The 18,326-nt window shown below is 49.8% G+C and overlaps 1 protein-coding gene across 3 annotated transcripts in view; it reads left to right on the top strand.

The window, feature by feature from the left end:
* nckap1 (NCK-associated protein 1) overlaps positions 1–18,326 on the top strand; it is a 196,515-nt gene that overhangs the window by 45,541 nt on the left and 132,648 nt on the right. For 2 of the 3 annotated variants that reach the window (XM_060928976.1, XM_060928977.1), the window contains exon 2: positions 10,172–10,282. In XM_060928976.1, the coding sequence (XP_060784959.1) occupies positions 10,172–10,282 (111 nt within the window). Of the gene's footprint in view, positions 1–10,171; positions 10,283–16,301; positions 16,353–18,326 lie in introns of those variants that run through there. The other variant, XM_060928978.1, reaches the window with a different exon arrangement.

The following is an 18,326-nucleotide window of genomic DNA, read 5'->3' on the forward strand; positions in this document are numbered from 1 at the left end:
CCACTCCCTCGAACCTGACTCCGACCCCATGTAATCTGTCCCCAGTTTCTCTGATGTGTCCGGTCTTCTTTAAACTTCTCCCCAACAATCTTTTGTCTGCGGCTCCCTCTGATCTGCGTCCGACTCCCTCGGGCCGACACTCTGTTCTGTGCCCGACACTTTCCAGTCTCTGTCTGTCTCCCTCTGATGTGTCCCAGACCTTCTCTAATAAATTCTACAATTCTGCAGTCTGTCCCTGACCCTTTCTCTGCAATCTCTCGACAGTCTCTGTATCACCTGTCCCCGCCTTTCTTTATAATCTGTCCCCAACTCATTGTCATCTATCCCGCACCCTTTCTCTGTAACCCGTCCCCCAATTCTCTCTGTCTAAAACCCGTCCCCCATCTCTCTCTCTCTCTCTCTCTGTCTAAAACCCGTCCCCCATCTCTCTGTCTAAAACCCGTCCCCCATCTCTCTCTGTCTAAAACCCATCCCTCGACACATGCTCTCGCGCTCTCTCGCTGTCTGTCTCTCTCTGTCTAAAATCTGTCCCCATCTCTCTCTCTCTCTCTCTCTCTGTCTAAAACCCGTCCCTGACACACACTCTCTCTCTCTCTCTCTCTCTCTCTCTCAAGCCCATCCCCATCACTCTCTCTAAAATCTGTCCCCATCTCTCTTTCTCTCTCTCTCTGTCTAAAACCCGTCCCCGACACACACGCTCTCTCTCTCTCTCTCTCTCTCTCTCTCTCTCTCTCTCTGTGTCTAAAGCCCATCCCCATCTCTCTCTCTCTCTGTCTAAAGCCCATCCCCATCTCTCTCTCTCTCTGTCTAAAGCCCATACCCATCTCTCTCTCTCTCTCTAAAGCCCATCCCCATCTCTCTCTTTCTCTGTCTAAAATCTGTCCCCATCTCTCTGTCTCTGTCTAAAACCTGTCCCCATCTCTCTGTCTCTGTCTAAAACCCGTCCCCGACACACGCTCTCTCTCTCTGTCTAAAGCCCATCCCCATCTCTCTCTCTGTCTAAAATCTGTCCCCATCTCTCTCTCTCTCTGTCTAAAACTTGTCTCCACACACACACACACACACACACACACACACACACACACACACACACTCTCTCTGTCGAAAACCCGTCCCCGACACACACTCTCTGTCTAAAACCCATCCCCATCTCTCTCTCTGTCTCTCTCTTTTTCTGTCTAAAACCCATCCCCATCTCTCTCTCTTCCTGTCTAAAACCCGTCCCCCGACTCGGTCTGTCTAAACCCCCCCCCACACACACGCTCTTTCTCTCTGTCTCTCTCTGTCTAAAACCCGTCCCCCGACTCAGTCTGTCTAAAAACCCGACACACACACACACACACACACACACACACACACACACACACACACACACACACACTCTTTCTGTCTCTCTCTGTCTAAAACCCATCCCCATCTCTCTCTTCCTGTCTAAAACCCGTCCCCTGACTCAGTCTGTCTAAAAACCTGACACACACACACACACACACACACACTCTCTTTGTCTCTCTGTGTCTAAAACCCGTCCCCATCTCTCTCTTTCTGTCTAAACCCCGTCCCCTGACTTGGTCTGTCTAAAAACCCGTCCCCCGACACACACACACTCTCTTTCTCTCTGTCTCTCTCTGTCTAAAATCCATCCCCCATCTCTCTCTCTCTCGTCTCGTCTCGTCTTCTTCCGCTTATCCAGGACCGGGTCGCGGAGGCAGCAGTCTAAGCATGGAAGCCCAAACTTCCCTTTCCCCAGACACCTTGGCCAGCTCCTCGGGAAGAACACCGAGGCGTTCCCAGGCCAGCCGAGAGACATAGTCCCTCCAGCGTGTCCTGGGTCTTCCCCGGGGCCTCCTCCCGGGGGGACATGCCTGGAACACCTCCCCAGGGAGGCGTCCAGGAGGCATCCGAAAAAGATGCCCGAGCCACCTCAGCTGGTTCCTCTCGATGTGGAGGAGCAGCGGCTCTACTCCGAGCTCCTCCCGAGTGACTGTGCTTCTCACCCTATCTCTAAGGGAGCGCCCAGCCACCCTGCGAAGGAAACTCATTTCAGCCGCTTGTATCCGCGATCTTGTTCTTTCTGTCATTACCCAAAACTCATGACCATAGGTGAGAGTCGGAACGTAGATCGACCGGTAAATTGAGAGCTTCGCCTTTTGGCTCAGCTCCCTCTTCACCACGACGGACCGGTAAAGCGACCGCATCACTGCGGAGGCTGCACCGATCCGCCTGTCGATCTCACGCTCCATCCTTCCCTCACTCGTGAACAAGATCCCGAGATACTTAAACTCCTCCACTTGAGGCAGGACTTCTCCACCAACCTGGAGAGGGCAAGCCACCCTTTTCCGGTCGAGAACCATGGCCTCGGACTTGGAGGTGCTGATTCTCATCCCAGCCGCTTCACACTCGACTGCAAACCGCCCCAGTGCATGCTGAAGGTCCTGGTTTGAAGAAGCCAACAGGACAACATCATCCGCAAAAAGCAGAGATGAAATCCTGTGGTTCCCAAACAGGATTCCTTCCGGCCCCTGGCTGCGCCTAGAAATTCTGTCCATAAAAATTATGAACAGAACCGGTGACAAAGGGCAGCCCTGACGGAGTCCAACATGCACTGGGAACAGGTCTGACTTACTGCCGGCAATGCGAACCAGACTCCTGCTCCGTTCATACAGGGACCGGACAGCCCTTAGCAAAGAGCCCCGAACCCCATACTCCCGAAGCACCCCCCACAGAATACCACGGGGGACACGGTCGAATGCCTTCTCCAGATCCACAAAGCACATGTGGACTGGTTGGGCAAACTCCCATGAACCCTCGAGCACCCTATGAAGGGTATAGAGCTGGTCCAGTGTTCCGCGACCAGGACGAAAACCGCATTGTTCCTCCTGGATCCGAGGTTCGACTATTGGTCGAATTCTCCTCTCCAGTACCCTGGAGTAAACTTTCCCTGGGAGGCTGAGAAGTGTGATTCCCCTATAATTGGAGCACACTCTCCGGTCCCCTTTCTTAAAAAGAGGGACCACCACCCCAGTCTGCCACTCCAGAGGCACTGTCCCCGACCGCCACGCGATGTTGCAGAGGCGTGTCAACCAAGACAGCCCCACAACATCCAGAGACTTGAGATACTCAGGGCGGATCTCATCCACCCCCGGTGCCTTGCCACCGAGGAGCTTGCAAACCACCTCAGTGACTTCGGCTTGGGTAATGGACGAGTCCACCTCTGAGTCATCAGCCTCAGTCTCCTCAGTGGAAGACATGACGGTGGGATTGAGGAGATCCTCAAAGTATTCCTTCCACCGCCCGACAATGTCCCCAGTCGAGGTCAACAGCTCCCCACCCGCACTGTAAACAGTGTTGGCAGAGTACTGCTTCCCCCTCCTGAGGCGCCGGACGGTTTGCCAGAATTTCTTCGAGGCCGACCGATAGTCCTTCTCCATGGCCTCCCCGAACTCCTCCCAGTTCCGAGTTTTTGCCTCCGCAACTGCCCGAGCTGCAGCACGCCTGGCCTGCCGATACCCGTCGGCTGCCTCAGGAGTCCCGGAGGTCAACATGGCCCGATAGGACTCCTTCTTCAGCTTGACGGCATCCCTTACTTCCGGTGTCCACCACCGGGTTCGGGGATTGCCGCCACGACAGGCACCGGAGACCTTGCGGCCACAGCTCCGAACAGCTGCGTCCACAGCTCCGAACAGCTGCGTCCACAATGGAGGTAGAGAACATGGTCCACTCAGACTCAATGTCCCCCGCCTCCCTCGGAAGCTGGGAAAAGCTCTCCCGGAGGTGGGAGTTAAAGACCTCCCCAACAGAGTGCTCGGCCAGACGTTCCCAGCAGACCCTCACCATACGTTTGGGCCTGCCAGGTCTGTCCAGCTTCCTCCTCCGCCAGCGGATCCAACTCACCATCAGGTGGTGATCAGTTGACAACTCAGCCCCTCTCTTCACCCGAGTGTCCAAGACATAGGGTCGGAGATCAGATGACACGACTACAAAGTCGATCATCGACCTCCGACCTAAGGTGTCCTGGTGCCACGTGCACTTATGGACACCCCTATGCTCGAACATGGTGTTCGTTATGGACAAACTGTGACTAGCACAGAAGTCCAATAACAAAACACCACTCGGGTTCAGATCGGGGAGGCCGTTCCTCCCAACCACGCCCCTCCAGGTGTCACTGTCATCGCCCACATGAGCATTGAAGTCCCCCAGTAGCACAATGGAGTCCCCAGTCTGAGCACCCCTCAGTACCTCTCCCAGGGACTCCAAGAAGGCCGGATACTCTATACTGCTATTTGGCCCGTAGGCACAAACAACAGCAAGAGCCCTCTCCCCAATCCGAAGGCGCAGAGAGGCGACCCTCTCGTTCACTGGGGTAAACTCCAACACATGGCGGCTGAGCTGGGGAGCTATAAGGAAGCCCACACCAGCCCGCCGCCGCTCACCACGGGCGACTCCAGAGAAGTGGAAAGTCCAGCCCCTCTCGAGGAGCTGGGTTCCAGAGCCCAAGCTGTGCATGGAGGTGAGCCCGACTATCTCTAGCCGGTACCTCTCAACCTCCCGCACAAGCTCAGGCTCCTTCCCCCCCAGCAAAGTGACATTCCATGTCCCAACAGCCAGCCGCTGTGTCCGGGGATCAGGTCGTCGAGGCCCCTGCCTTCGACTGCCACCCAATCCACACTGCACCAAACCCCTACTGCTACCTCTGTGGGTGGTGAACCCACAGGAGGTCGGGCCCACGTCACCTCTTCGGGCTGAGCCCGGCCGGGCCCCATGGGCAAAGGCCCGGCCACCAAGCGCTCGCATACGAGCCCCAACCCCGGGCCTGGCTCCAGGGTGGGGCCCCGGCTGCGTCCTACCGGGCGACGTCACGGTCCTGGATTTTTTCTCCATAGGGGTTTTTTGGTGAAAAAAACCCTCTCTCTCTCTCTCTAAAACCCGTCCCCCGACACACACACACTCACTCGCTTTCCCTGTCTCTCTTTCTGTTGAAAACCCATCCCCCGACTCTCTCTTTGTCTAAAACCCGTCCCTGACACACTCACTCTCTCTGTGTCTAAAACCCGTCACCCATCTCTCCCTCTCTCTCTCTCTCGCTCTCTAAAACCTGTCCCCCGTTTCTGTCTAAAACCCATCCCCCAATACGGTCTCTCTTTGTTGAAAACCCGTTCACCGAGACTCTGTCTAAAACCTGTCCCCCGACTCGGTCTCTCTCTCTCTGTCTAAAACCCGTCCCCCGTCTCTCTCTCTCTGTCTAAAACCCGTTCCCCGTCTCTCTCTCTCTGTCTAAAACCCGTTCCCCGTCTCTCTCTCTGTCTAAAACCCGTCCCCGTCTCTCTCAGTCTAAAACCCGTCCCCCATCTCTCTCTCTCTGTCTAAAACCCGTCCCCCATCTCTCTCTCTGTCTAAAACCCGTCCCCCGTCTCTCTCTCTGTCTAAAACCCGTTCCCCGTCTCTCTCTCTGTCTAAAACCCGTCCCCCTTCTCTCTCTCTGTCTAAAACCCGTCTCCCATATCTCTCTCTCTGTCTAAAACCCATCCCCCATCTCTCTCTCTGTCTAAAACCCATCCCCGTCTCTCTCTCTGTCTAAAATCCGTCCCCGTCTCTCTCTCTGTCTAAAACCCGTCCCCGTCTCTCTCTCTGTCTAAAACCTGTCCCCCATCTCTCTGTCTAAAACCCGTCCCCCATCTCTCTGTCTAAAACCCGTCCCCATCTCTCTCTGTCTAAAACCCGTCCCCCATCTCTCTCTGTCTAAAACCCGTCCCCGTCTCTCTCAGTCTAAAACCCGTCCCCCATCTCTCTCTGTCTAAAACCCGTCCCCATCGCTCTCTCTGTCTAAAACCCGTCCCCCATCTCTCTCTCTCTGTCTAAAACCCGTCCCCCGTCTCTCTCTCTCTCTCTCTGTCTAAAACCCGTTCCCCGTCTCTCTCTCTGTCTAAAACCCGTTCCCCGTCTCTCTCTCTGTCTAAAACCCGTCCCCGTCTCTCTGTCTAAAACCCGTCCCCCATCTCTCTCTCTGTCTAAAACCCGTCCCCATCTCTCTCTCTGTCTAAAACCCGTCCCCCATCTCTCTCTGTCTAAAACCCGTCCCCATCTCTCTCTGTCTAAAACCCGTCCCCATCTCTCTCTGTCTAAAACCCGTCCCCCATCTCTCTCTGTCTAAAACCCGTCCCCATCGCTCTCTCTGTCTAAAACCCGTCCCCATCGCTCTCTCTGTCTAAAACCCGTCCCCATCGCTCTCTCTGTCTAAAACCCGTCCCCATCTCTCTCTCTGTCTAAAACCCGTCCCCATCTCTCTCTCTGTCTAAAACCCGTCCCGTCTGTCTCTCTCTCTGTCTAAAACCCGTCCCCGTCTCTCTCTCTGTCTAAAACCCGTCCCCCGTCTCTCTCTGTGTAAAATCCGTCCCCCGTCTCTCTCTGTCTAAAATCCGTCCCCCGTCTCTCTCTCTGTCTAAAATCCGTCCCCCGTCTCTCTCTCTGTCTAAAATCCGTCCCCCGTCTCTCTCTCTGTCTAAAACCCGTTCCCCGTCTCTCTCTGTCTAAAACCTGTCCCCCGTCTCTCTCTGTCTAAAACCCGTCCCCGTCTCTCTCTCTGCCAAAAACCCGTCCTGTCTCTCTCTCTCTGTCTAAAACCCGTCCCCCGTCTCTCTCTGTCTAAAATCCGTCCCCCGTCTCTCTCTCTGTCTAAAATCCGTCCCCCGTCTCTCTCTCTGTCTAAAATCCGTCCCCGTCTCTCTCTCTGTCTAAAACTTGTCCCCCGTCTCTCTCTGTCTAAAACCCGTCCCCCGTCTCTCTCTGTCTAAAACCCGTCCCCCGTCTCTCTCTGTCTAAAACCCGTCCCCCGTCTCTCTCTGTCTAAAACCCGTCCCCCGTCTCTCTCTGTCTAAAGCCCGTCCCCGTCTCTCTCTCTGTCTAAAGCCCGTCCCCGTCTCTCTCTCTGTCTAAAACCCGTCCCCGTCTCTCTCAGTCTAAAACCCGTCCCCCATCTCTCTCTCTCTGTCTAAAACCCGTCCCCCATCTCTCTCTCTGTCTAAAACCCGTCCCCCATCTCTCTCTCTGTCTAAAACCCGTCCCCCGTCTCTCTCTCTGTCTAAAACCCGTCCCCCTTCTCTCTCTGTCTAAAACCCGTCCCCCTTCTCTCTCTCTGTCTAAAACCCATCCCCCATCTCTCTCTCTGTCTAAAACCCATCCCCGTCTCTCTCTCTGTCTAAAATCCGTCCCCGTCTCTCTCTCTGTCTAAAACCCGTCCCCGTCTCTCTCTCTGTCTAAAACCCGTCCCCCATCTCTCTGTCTAAAACCCGTCCCCCATCTCTCTGTCTAAAACCCGTCCCCATCTCTCTCTGTCTAAAACCCGTCCCCCATCTCTCTCTGTCTAAAACCCGTCCCCGTCTCTCTCAGTCTAAAACCCGTCCCCCATCTCTCTCTGTCTAAAACCCGTCCCCATCGCTCTCTCTGTCTAAAACCCGTCCCCCATCTCTCTCTCTCTGTCTAAAACCCGTCCCCCGTCTCTCTCTCTCTCTCTCTGTCTAAAACCCGTTCCCCGTCTCTCTCTCTGTCTAAAACCCGTTCCCCGTCTCTCTCTCTCTGTCTAAAACCCGTCCCCGTCTCTCTGTCTAAAACCCGTCCCCCATCTCTCTCTCTGTCTAAAACCCGTCCCCATCTCTCTCTCTGTCTAAAACCCGTCCCCCATCTCTCTCTGTCTAAAACCCGTCCCCATCTCTCTCTGTCTAAAACCCGTCCCCATCTCTCTCTGTCTAAAACCCGTCCCCCATCTCTCTCTGTCTAAAACCCGTCCCCATCGCTCTCTCTGTCTAAAACCCGTCCCCATCTCTCTCTCTGTCTAAAACCCATCCCCATCTCTCTCTCTGTCTAAAACCCGTCCCGTCTCTGTCTCTCTCTCTGTCTAAAACCCGTCCCCATCTCTCTCTCTGTCTAAAACCCGTCCCGTCTCTGTCTCTCTCTCTGTCTAAAACCCGTCCCGTCTCTGTCTCTCTCTCTGTCTAAAACCCGTCCCCGTATCTCTCTCGGTCTAAAACCCGTCCCCGTATCTCTCTCGGTCTAAAACCCGTCCCCGTCTCTCTCTCGGTCTAAAACCCGTCCCCGTCTCTCTCTCGGTCTAAAACCCGTCCCCGTCTCTCTCTCGGTCTAAAACCCGTCCCCGTCTCTCTCTCGGTCTAAAACCCGTCCCCCGTCTCTCTCTCTCGGTCTAAAACCCGTCCCCCGTCTCTCTTCCTCTGTCTAAAACCCGTCCCCCGTCTCTCTTCCTCTGTCTAAAACCCGTCCCCCGTCTCTCTCTCTGTCTAAAACCCGTCCCCATCTCTCTCTTTCTCTGTCTAAAACCTGTCCCCAGTCTCTCTCTCTCTCTCTCTCTCTCTCTCTGTCTAACACCCATCCCCCGTCTCTCTCTTTCTCTGTCTAAAACCCGTCCCCCGTCTCTCTCTCTCTGTCTAAAACCCGTCCCCTGTCTGTCTCTCTGTCTGAAACCTGTCCCCGTCTCTCTCTGTCTGTCTAAAACCCTTCCCCCGGCTCTCTCTGTCTAAACTCTGTCTCTCTTTGTTGAAAACCCGTCCCCCGACTCTCTGTCTAAAACCCGTCCCCCGACTCTCTGTCTAAAACCCGTCCCCCGACTCTCTGTCTAAAACCCGTCCCCCGACTCTCTGTCTAAAACCCGTCCCCCGACTCTCTGTCTAAAACCCGTCCCCCGACTCTCTGTCTAAAACCCGTCCCCCGACTCTGTCTAAAACCCGTCCCCCGACTCTCTGTCTAAAACCCGTCCCCCGACTCTCTGTCTAAAACCCGTCCCCCGACTCTCTGTCTAAAACCCGTCCCCCGACTCTCTGTCTAAAACCCGTCCCCCGACTCTCTCTCTCTCTCTCTGTCTAACACCCATCCCCCGTCTCTCTCTTTCTCTGTCTAAAACCCGTCCCCCGTCTCTCTCTCTCTCTCTGTCTAAAACCCGTCCCCTGTCTGTCTCTCTGTCTGAAACCTGTCCCCGTCTCTCTCTGTCTGTCTAAAACCCTTCCCCCGGCTCTCTCTATCTAAACTCTGTCTCTCTTTGTTGAAAACCCGTGCACCGAGACTGTCTAAAACCCGTCCCCCGACTCTCTGTCTAAAACCCGTCCCCCGACTCTCTGTCTAAAACCCGTCCCCCGACTCTGTCTAAAACCCGTCCCCCGACTCTCTGTCTAAAACCCGTCCCCCGACTCTCTGTCTAAAACCCGTCCCCCGACTCTCTGTCTAAAACCCGTCCCCCGACTCTCTGTCTAAAACCCGTCCCCCGACTCTCTGTCTAAAACCCGTCCCCCGACTCTCTGTCTAAAACCCGTCCCCCGACTCTCTGTCTAAAACCCGTCCCCCGACTCTCTGTCTAAAACCCGTCCCCCGACTCTCTGTCTAAAACCCGTCCCCCGACTCTCTGTCTAAAACCCGTCCCCCGACTCTCTGTCTAAAACCCGTCCCCCGACTCTCTGTCTAAAACCCGTCCCCCGACTCTCTGTCTAAAACCCGTCCCCCGACTCTCTGTCTAAAACCCGTCCCCCGACTCTCTGTCTAAAACCCGTCCCCCGACTCTCTGTCTAAAACCCGTCCCCCGACTCTCTGTCTAAAACCCGTCTCCCAACACACACACACTCTCGCGCGCGCGCGCGCTCTCTCTCTCTCTCTCTCTCTCTCTCTCTCTCTCTCTCTCTCTCTAAAACCTGTCCCCCGACTTGGTCTCTCTCTCTCTCTCTCTGTCTAAAACCTGTCCCCCGACTTGGTCTCTCTCTCTCTCTCTGTCTAAAACCTGTCCCCTGACTTGGTGTCTCTCTCTCTCCCTCTGTGTGTCTCTCTCTCTCTCTTAAAAACCCATCCCACGAGACTCTAATCTCCCTTTGATACCTCCGAGTGTCTGTTATTTGACTCTAATTGGTCTGTACCAGTCTCTTTCTATATCTAACTTTGCTGTCATCCACTGCTATTTCCCTCCTCTCCCTCCCTCCTTCCTCTGTTACATCACATTTTTAGCTGTGGCCAGATGCCTGCACTTGTGCCTCCTTGTCCTCTCACTTGTGTTAGCCGTTGTACTTGTTGCATATTTGCTCACTAGACCTCACTATCACACATTTCAACAGGAAGTGCATTTGAAACAGTAATGTTTTGAATATTTCTGTCTTCCCCTATATGTCTCTCTTTTTTTTTTTTCTAGGCATGTGGGGATCCCAAAGCCAAGCCCTCATACCTGATCGACAAAAACCTCGAGTCGGCCGTCAAGTTCATTGTGAGAAAGTTCCCGGCCGTGGAAACCCGCAACAATAACGTAAGTCTCTGAGCACTAACTCGGGCAAATCGGCTCGTCTGTTCATGAGCTGATGCTCACGAGTTGTGACCTTGTGTTGTGAGAATTGTTTTAACATCATGTGTTGGAAATGGCAGGTGGAGCTTCTCATACTTTGCTTGGATGTGGTGTGTTCTCCAGTCCAGTCTGTGTTTCAGGCCACGCTGAATTCCACTGATGCACTGAAAAATATTCAGCACAAAAATAAGAAAAAGATGACCGACTGCAGGCTTTCGTCTAAACTGGGGAACAGGGGCGCTGCGCCCTCTTACCGAAACGCCGATTGAACCCCAAGTCACACTTAGGCCATGCACTTATATGCTACTGCACAACATGCAGTCTTTCTCAAAACGATCTTTTCTCCGTGAAAACATCCCAGCAACACCACGTGACAATGTGTCTGATCATCAAATACGTTATAATTACTCCAAAAACATTCCAATCATAGTAGATACACCGCCAAACGGTGCAAAAACAATCCGAATTGGCGTTTTCCAGACTGAGGCGCCATGTTGTTTACTTGTCGCGGCTGCTCTCGCGAGATTTGACATGGGTTACATACAAGGTCAGCTGACTTGTAGAGCGAGATTTCTCGAGACTGAATGACCTTTCACCCACCGGCGCGGGAGCTTTTGACAAGTAGTTCGCGAGTTGTTTTTGTTAACACTTGGGCGTTTAAAGATGTCATCCCGCGGCACGAAACGGAAGAAAGCCAAAGACTGTCCGGGGCAGAAGAAGATTACTTCTTTCTTTTCAATGTTGACAGACAATTTGTTACAATTTCCCTCTCAGATAGCCTCAGAATGTCCCCTTGTAGCCTCAATTTTTCAAAGGCTTCACACGGCGGAGGGGGGGACGGACAACCGGCACCATCCCCCCCCCCCGCCATGGTGAGCGCCCTCATGCTAAATTTTTCTAGAAAAACCCCTGGACTGTACAACGTGTACTTAATTATTAACCTTAAATTCATTGCTTCAGCAGCTGCTTGTTATAGAAATAGTAAATTGGGTGGAAATCGTCATAAAGCAGGCATGTGTGATTATCACATCTAATTAGTGCGTTTTAGTGCATAGTCACAGTGTGTGGCTTCCTGCGAGCCTGAAGCTGGTTTACTCCACTGACTCGTGTTTGCAGGATGTAGAGAGGATCCAGGTCCTGGAGTCGAACCTTTTATCACTTGAGACTGGAGTCGGAAATTGCTTTTAGTTTCCTCAGAGTTATAGCAAACTAATTGAGTTCGTTCACTGAGAATATATTTAGATTTTCTAAACCGACCTGAGGGTTCAGAGCAATAGTAGGAAGTGGAGTCATTATTAAAAAAAAAAAGCAACACACACATATTAGTGAGTAAGGAGCAGTGACATGAGTGTGTAAAGACAGTGTTGTTCAGGAGAGCAGTTCAGTTCTACGAGCACTGAGACACACACTTCCTTTTGCCTCGCTCATCAGCTTCTACCCAGGACTCGACATCAACTCTTTAATCCACTCGGACAAGCAGCAAGATTTTCGCTCGTCCTGACCGTAACCTTTTTATTACCATGCGTTTTTTTTTTTTTTAAGATTATTTTGGGGTTTTTTTCACCTTTATTGGATAGGACAGTGTAGAGACAGGAAATGAGCGGGACAGAGAGACGGGGAGGGATTGGGAAATGACCTCGGGTCGGAATCGAACCCGGATCCCCGGATTTATGGTATGGCGCCTTATCCACCTGAGCCACGACAGATATTCAAATATTCAACTCGTCCCGTCGGACAGGCAGATTTGATTTGTCCAGACCAAACATTTGGTTGTCCCGGACAGTCAGGCTGCCGTTAATGTCGAGCCCTGCTCCCCTTTTTGAGACTCAAACTGATTAAAAAAAAAAAAAAAAAGGTTGTCTCAAGTCAAAAGTAATTTGTAAACTTTATTTTATTCTTTTTCTGACCATCTGTGCTTAAATGTTATTAGGTAAAATGCATGTTTGTTTTTGTTGCCACCTTTGATAGCAATTTGCTGCTGCTATTATTATGACTATGTGTTTAAAAAATAATAATAATAATGATGGTCTTTATCTGCGACGTTGAAGTCTGAATCAGCCCTGGCATCCCTGACAGGGCAGTGGAACGCACTCTGAGGAAAGCGCTATCCGCCTGCTTACACATACATGAGCTCACAGTTGCCCATGATTGGCTGTTGTCACTGTGATTGCCCCGCCCACTTAAGGGGTGTTCACACGGCAACTTTTACTCCGGTGTAGCACCGGGGCTGCCCCGGTAGAGCGTTCACACGGTACAAAGTTATACCAGTGTCGCCCCTGAAAGCTGCTTAAACCGGTGCAAATCTAACCCTGCTCGGGAGGCGGTTTAAGAAATTTACTCCGGAGTAAATGCTAGTTTGCGGGGCAGCACCGATATAAAATGGGCCGTCTGAACGCTACAGGGGTAGACTCGCTACGCGTGAGGAGAGTTGATTACATACGGGCATTGCATAATTTGCATCCTGGTATTTTGCGCTTCCAAAATGGCGAATATCAACAACAACAGAACTGCGTGTCTTCCAGTGTTGCCAGATTGGGCGGTTTTAAGTGCATTTTGGTAGCCTAGTAAACTAGACCCAACCGCCTAGCGGCCAAAAATATTTTTACCTAGCGAATGGGTCTAGCCTTGCACCATATAAACAAAAACACCCCGGGCATTAAATCGTGCCCACCAATCACAACGCAAGGTTTTTGTTTGGATTCTTTGGGCGGGCTTTTGCAGGAGTGATGACAAGGCTGCGCGACGCTGGAGAAAGCGCAGCAGGAAAGATGGCTACGGCTAGAGAACAGCGCGCGTTTGACTCCGCTTTGGAATCAGTTTTAGAAGAATTAGACTTTCGTTGAAGCATGAGCAGGAAGAGGCTCTCCGCTCATTCCTTTTCAAGAAGGACGTTTTCGCTGTTTTGCCGACCGGCTATGGCAAAAGTCTGATCTACCAGCTGGCTCCGCTCGTAGCCAAAAGGATGGGGCTAGTTTGTGCAGTACGAAGAATTAATAAACAGCTTTGAAACATTACTTTTTGATTGTTTCTTATTTTCCCGTTATTTTAAATTTAAGGGAAATTATTTCACCAAACACCACTAAATAAAAACTCTCAAAAACAGTTTAAGCAAACCCTTGAAAACCACTTGGAAAAAAATGAGTGTATGTGGTACAGACTCCAAACTTGTGGTCATTATCTCCAAACTTCTTAATATCTAGAACCTGTTTATTAATTAATACGCATTTTGAAAAATTATTTATTTCAAGGCCTCCCCCACTGCTTTCTGTCGCTCTGACTACGTCACAGTCACTGTTGCGCTGATTGGTCAGAGCGTTGGCCTATACGCACAGAGACAGTTTGAAAGACAGCGGGTTGTTCCTCCTACCCGCTTCGGAAATGTCTACAGATCGAGGCCAGACTAAATATTCACATTTAGTCTGGCTTGCCAGGCTAGCATTTTGGCGGATTTGAACATATTTTGGGCTGGAAAACGTCAGCGGTATCTGGCAACACTGGTGTCTTCATCCACGTTGTTTTCCTGGCGCTTGGTGATGCCATGACAACCGGGAAAAGGAAGTAGATTTTCACGCATGCGCATATTTCATTTCCGCATTATTACTATCGTATAGCACGGTCGCAAAAACTGCCGTGTGAACGCAAGTGGGGCTGCACCGGTGCTAACACGCTTCTCTCTAGTAAGCAGGTTTGTGACGTGTGAACGCTCCACACCCCTTTAGAGAGCTCAGCTGATTTGGCGCTCTCGGACTGCAGTATGATGAGTTCAGCTTTGGATTCTGGTCAATCCGATTCCAAATCAGCCTTGATAAACTATTAAAGAATATGAGTAGCTGTGTTAAACAAGTCCATCATGATGACAGAAGAGCGTTCTCGAAAGACGTAAATAATTTCGATGCCACGTGTAACATGTAATATGTGGCAGATCACAGAATCCAGGGACACATGTCGGCCCGGGGGCATTTTGAGTTATTGACAGATTCAGAAAGTACAGTTTCTAAGCTTTCCAGTGATGCCTTCCATGTGGAGATCTGACAATATTTGAAGAATGTGTGGCCTTTTGAAAGTGTATACTTCTTAAAACAGGAAAGGGAGAAAATCGCCCTCAAAGTTTTCCATCTCAGCTACTCTGGGTGTAGGGCGGGCACATAATGCTGCTCATTTGCATGACATTAAGGAAAGCCCTACCCCCTACGAGCTAGCACGATGCTACTTTCATGTAAACAAAGATCACCACGTCAATTTTCCTTCCATGCAAAGTATGCCCAACACAATTATGAAGTACAAAAATAAGTCCTAAAGTATACTTTAACGTTTTGTGGTTGAAAAATTACTCACACCGTAAGAAAGAAAGATAGCACGATGATGACACAACTAACACAACACTAGTTTCATGTAAAGCCTCGGTCACAACCGGCCGTACGGTATGTGCTCCTACGGCCGGTCTACATGCAAAAAACGCAAGAAACACACGGAGAGCGCGCATGAAACGCATGAGAGCGCGCGTATGATGTGCTGATTTTCGAGCCGCAGACCGGCCACAGAGGTTCTTTGTCATGTCAAACAAACTCTACGGGCGCTTACGTTTTTTTCAGGTTGCAAGACAAACTTACGGCCAACGCGCGTCTTTCTTCGTGAACAAAAAAAAAACGCAGCGATTTGGGAAACGCCAAAAATCACACGGCCAAAAAAATCGTATGTCCGGTTGTGACCTAGGCTTAACCAAACCACGACACTCTCCGTTACATGCAAAAATAACCACACAGCCTTAGATTAATAAACTCACCCCATCAGAAAGAGAAACGGCGCCTTGCACACACCAATGCCTCCGATGGAATGTAATCCTAGAACGGTCCGTGTATCATCCGATCATTCAAGTATTCCATTCAATCTGGAAAACGAGGTTGCATTTTTTTTTTTTTTGCTAGAAATGGTTATCTCCGATGTAAATACCGTGCGTCTGTTTGCTTTGCGGTGTTTCAGGTCCTCTGCGCTCTGTTTAGTAACTCATTCCATAGTGAAATCACACGCCTGTATGCAGTTAAGTAGCCATGAGCTCAACTCGGATCATACAGCTGATTCGCGAAAAAAAAAAAAAAAGACTTAAATCATCACGTGAATGGCCCATATGGTAATTTCCACACACCCCCCAGCAGGCTACAGTCCTGACAAAAACGAGACAATTTGCAACAAAAAATGTATGCTTTTCCAACAAAACAATCTATTATCTGAAATACTGATTGCATTCTTCAAGATCTCAACTTGCACATGATGGAAAAAAACAAAAATCTCAAATTTCGAAAAAAAAAATGCTTCTTTTGCGATTATCTCGGATTCGTTTCGGCCGACATGCGTCCCTGGATTCGGTGAGGCGTCACATATGACTAGTTTTTCAAATAAGGATCAAGTGGACGTCCAGGTTATAGGACACAGCCGACTGTAGCTGATCAGCGAAGCGTGTGTGTGGGGAAAGGAATGTGGGTGTAACGCACACCCACGCAATTCTGTCCGCTCACGGTCCAGCGGAAAGCGGTGTGTCCTCGTGGCGTGTGTGTGTGTGTTCGTCACCGTGAACTCCAGTCATGATTAACACGACACTAACAGTTTCATTCCACAACAATACAGCCAGATTTATTTTACTTCAACATTTATTCAGATTATAACGGACATTCATGGGCTCCTTTGTGTTTCGATGCTGTGTGTATTTACAGTGTGTTTTGTGTGTGTGTGTGTGTGTATTTTGTGTTTCTCTAATAACCAGTCATTGTTTTATTAAAGAGAGTTGTTATATTTTCCAGATGCTGCTCTTGTAGCTTATCTCTCTTCTGTCGTTTAATGTCCGAGATGTTTAACTGCTGAAACCAATGTCGAGCCGTGTCATGTTTACCTGTGTGTGTGTTTTTGAGTTTGCCTTTGTGTTGGTTTATACATGTCTCTTTCTTTTTGTGTGTGTGTGTGTGTGTGTGTGTGTGTGTGTGTGTCTTTTTGTGCATTTGTTTGCATGCTTAACACGGCTATTTTCTGGATTGTTCTTTTGGTAAGTTTGGAGCCCGTTTGCTTTGTTTAGAGCTCACATACATTTTTACGTCATAACCTTTCTGTTGTACTCACACATGTATCGAGTCTTACAACTCGACCAAAGGAACCTCAGAATCATCAGGGTTACTTATTTATTTGGACATTTATCATGGTGCCAGAGCTGGGACTTAATCTGAAACTGTTCCAAGTGATTCCCTGAGCTGGTTTTCTGACAAAAAAATAAAATAAAATATGTGCTGGTGTTCTGTCTAAATTCCTATCAGGTCACATTTGGAACTGACAAATGACGCGTTCCTTTATTAATCTGACATTATGTGAAGCGTCCACCCAAGTGCACGTTGCTACTACACTAGTGCGTCTCAAACAATTAGAATATCATCAAAGAGTTACATTTTCTCATAATTCACAAAGGTACATTTTCATATGTTCTAAATTCATTACACGTAAAGTGAAATATTTCAAGCCTTTTTTTGTTTTAATTTTTATGATTATGGCTTATAGCTCATGGATGCAAACGGCGCGCCTTTTGGCGGATGCCACCTTTTTCACGGCTGTCTGGGGGACTTGTGTGAATCGCGCAGATCTGATGAGTTTTTTTTTTGGGGGGGGGTTGGAGTGCCTGATTATAATTTCATCAAAGTAAATTCTGTATTAAAATTACTAAATATACTTATACTTCCTATGTTTCATGGACTGTAACGGCATTTGCTTATTTAGTAATTTTAATACAGAATTTACTTTGATGAAATTATAATCAGACACTCCAACGCCCCCCCCCCCCCCCCCCCCCCCCCCAAAAAAAAACAAAACAAACTCCTCAGATCTGCACGATTCACACAAGTCCCCCAGACAGCCATCAAAAAGGCGGCATCCACGGCTCATGAAAATCAGAAATCAAGTATCTCAAATTATTAGAATATTTCCAAAGAGCAATCAAAAAAGGATTTACAATGCAGTAATGTCCAGCTTCTGTAAAGTATGTTCATTTATACAGTCAATCAGCCTGTGGCACTGCTGAGGTGTTATTGAAGCCCAGGTTGCTTTGATAGCGGCCTTCAGCTCGTCTGTATTTTTGAGCCAGGTGTTTCTCATCTTCCTCTTGACAATCGCCCAAAGATTCTCTCTGGGGTTCAGGTCAGGTGAGTTGGCTGGCCAGTCAAACACAGTGATATAACAGTCAGCAAACCATTTGGTAGTAGTTTTGACACTGTGGGCAGGTGCTACATCCTGCTGGAAAAGGAAATCAGCATCTCCATAAAGCTTGTCAGCAGATGGAAGCATGAAGTGGTAGACGCTGCATTGACTTTTTGGACTTGATAAAACACCAGATGACGACATGGCACCCCAAATCATCACCGACTGCAGAAACTTCACACTGGACTTCAAACACATTGGATTCTGTGCCTCTCCACTCTTCCTCCAGACTCTAGGACCTTGATTTCTAAATGAAATGCAAAATTTACTGAAAAGAGGACTTTGGACCACTGACCAACAGTCCAGTTCTTTCTCTCCTTAGCCCAGGTAAGACGCTCCTGATGACGTCTGTGGTTCAAGAGTGGCTTCATATTAGGAATGCGACAGTTGTATCCCCTTTCCTGAAGACGTCTGTGCATGGTGGTTCTTGATTCACTGACACCGGCCTCAGTCCACTCCTTGTGAAGCTCTCCCAAGTTCTTGAATCGCCTTTTCTCAATGATCCTCCCAAGGCTGAGCTCATCCCTCTTGCTTGTGCACCTTTTCCAGCCAGCCTTTTCAGCAGTGACCACCTGTGGCTTACTCTCCTTGTGGAGGGCGTCGATGATTGATTGTCTTCTGGACAACTGTCAAAACAGCAGTCGTCTCCATGATTGTGGTTGCGTGGACCGAACTAGACCGAGAGATACACGGTATTTATACTGTTTTACTCAAACTCAAAATGGTCATTGATTTTTTTTTTGCACTGTAGGCCATAATTATCAAAATTAAAATGGAA

This window comes from Neoarius graeffei, chromosome 9, assembly GCF_027579695.1.
Source record: "Neoarius graeffei isolate fNeoGra1 chromosome 9, fNeoGra1.pri, whole genome shotgun sequence".
NCBI lineage: Eukaryota > Metazoa > Chordata > Actinopteri > Siluriformes > Ariidae > Neoarius > Neoarius graeffei.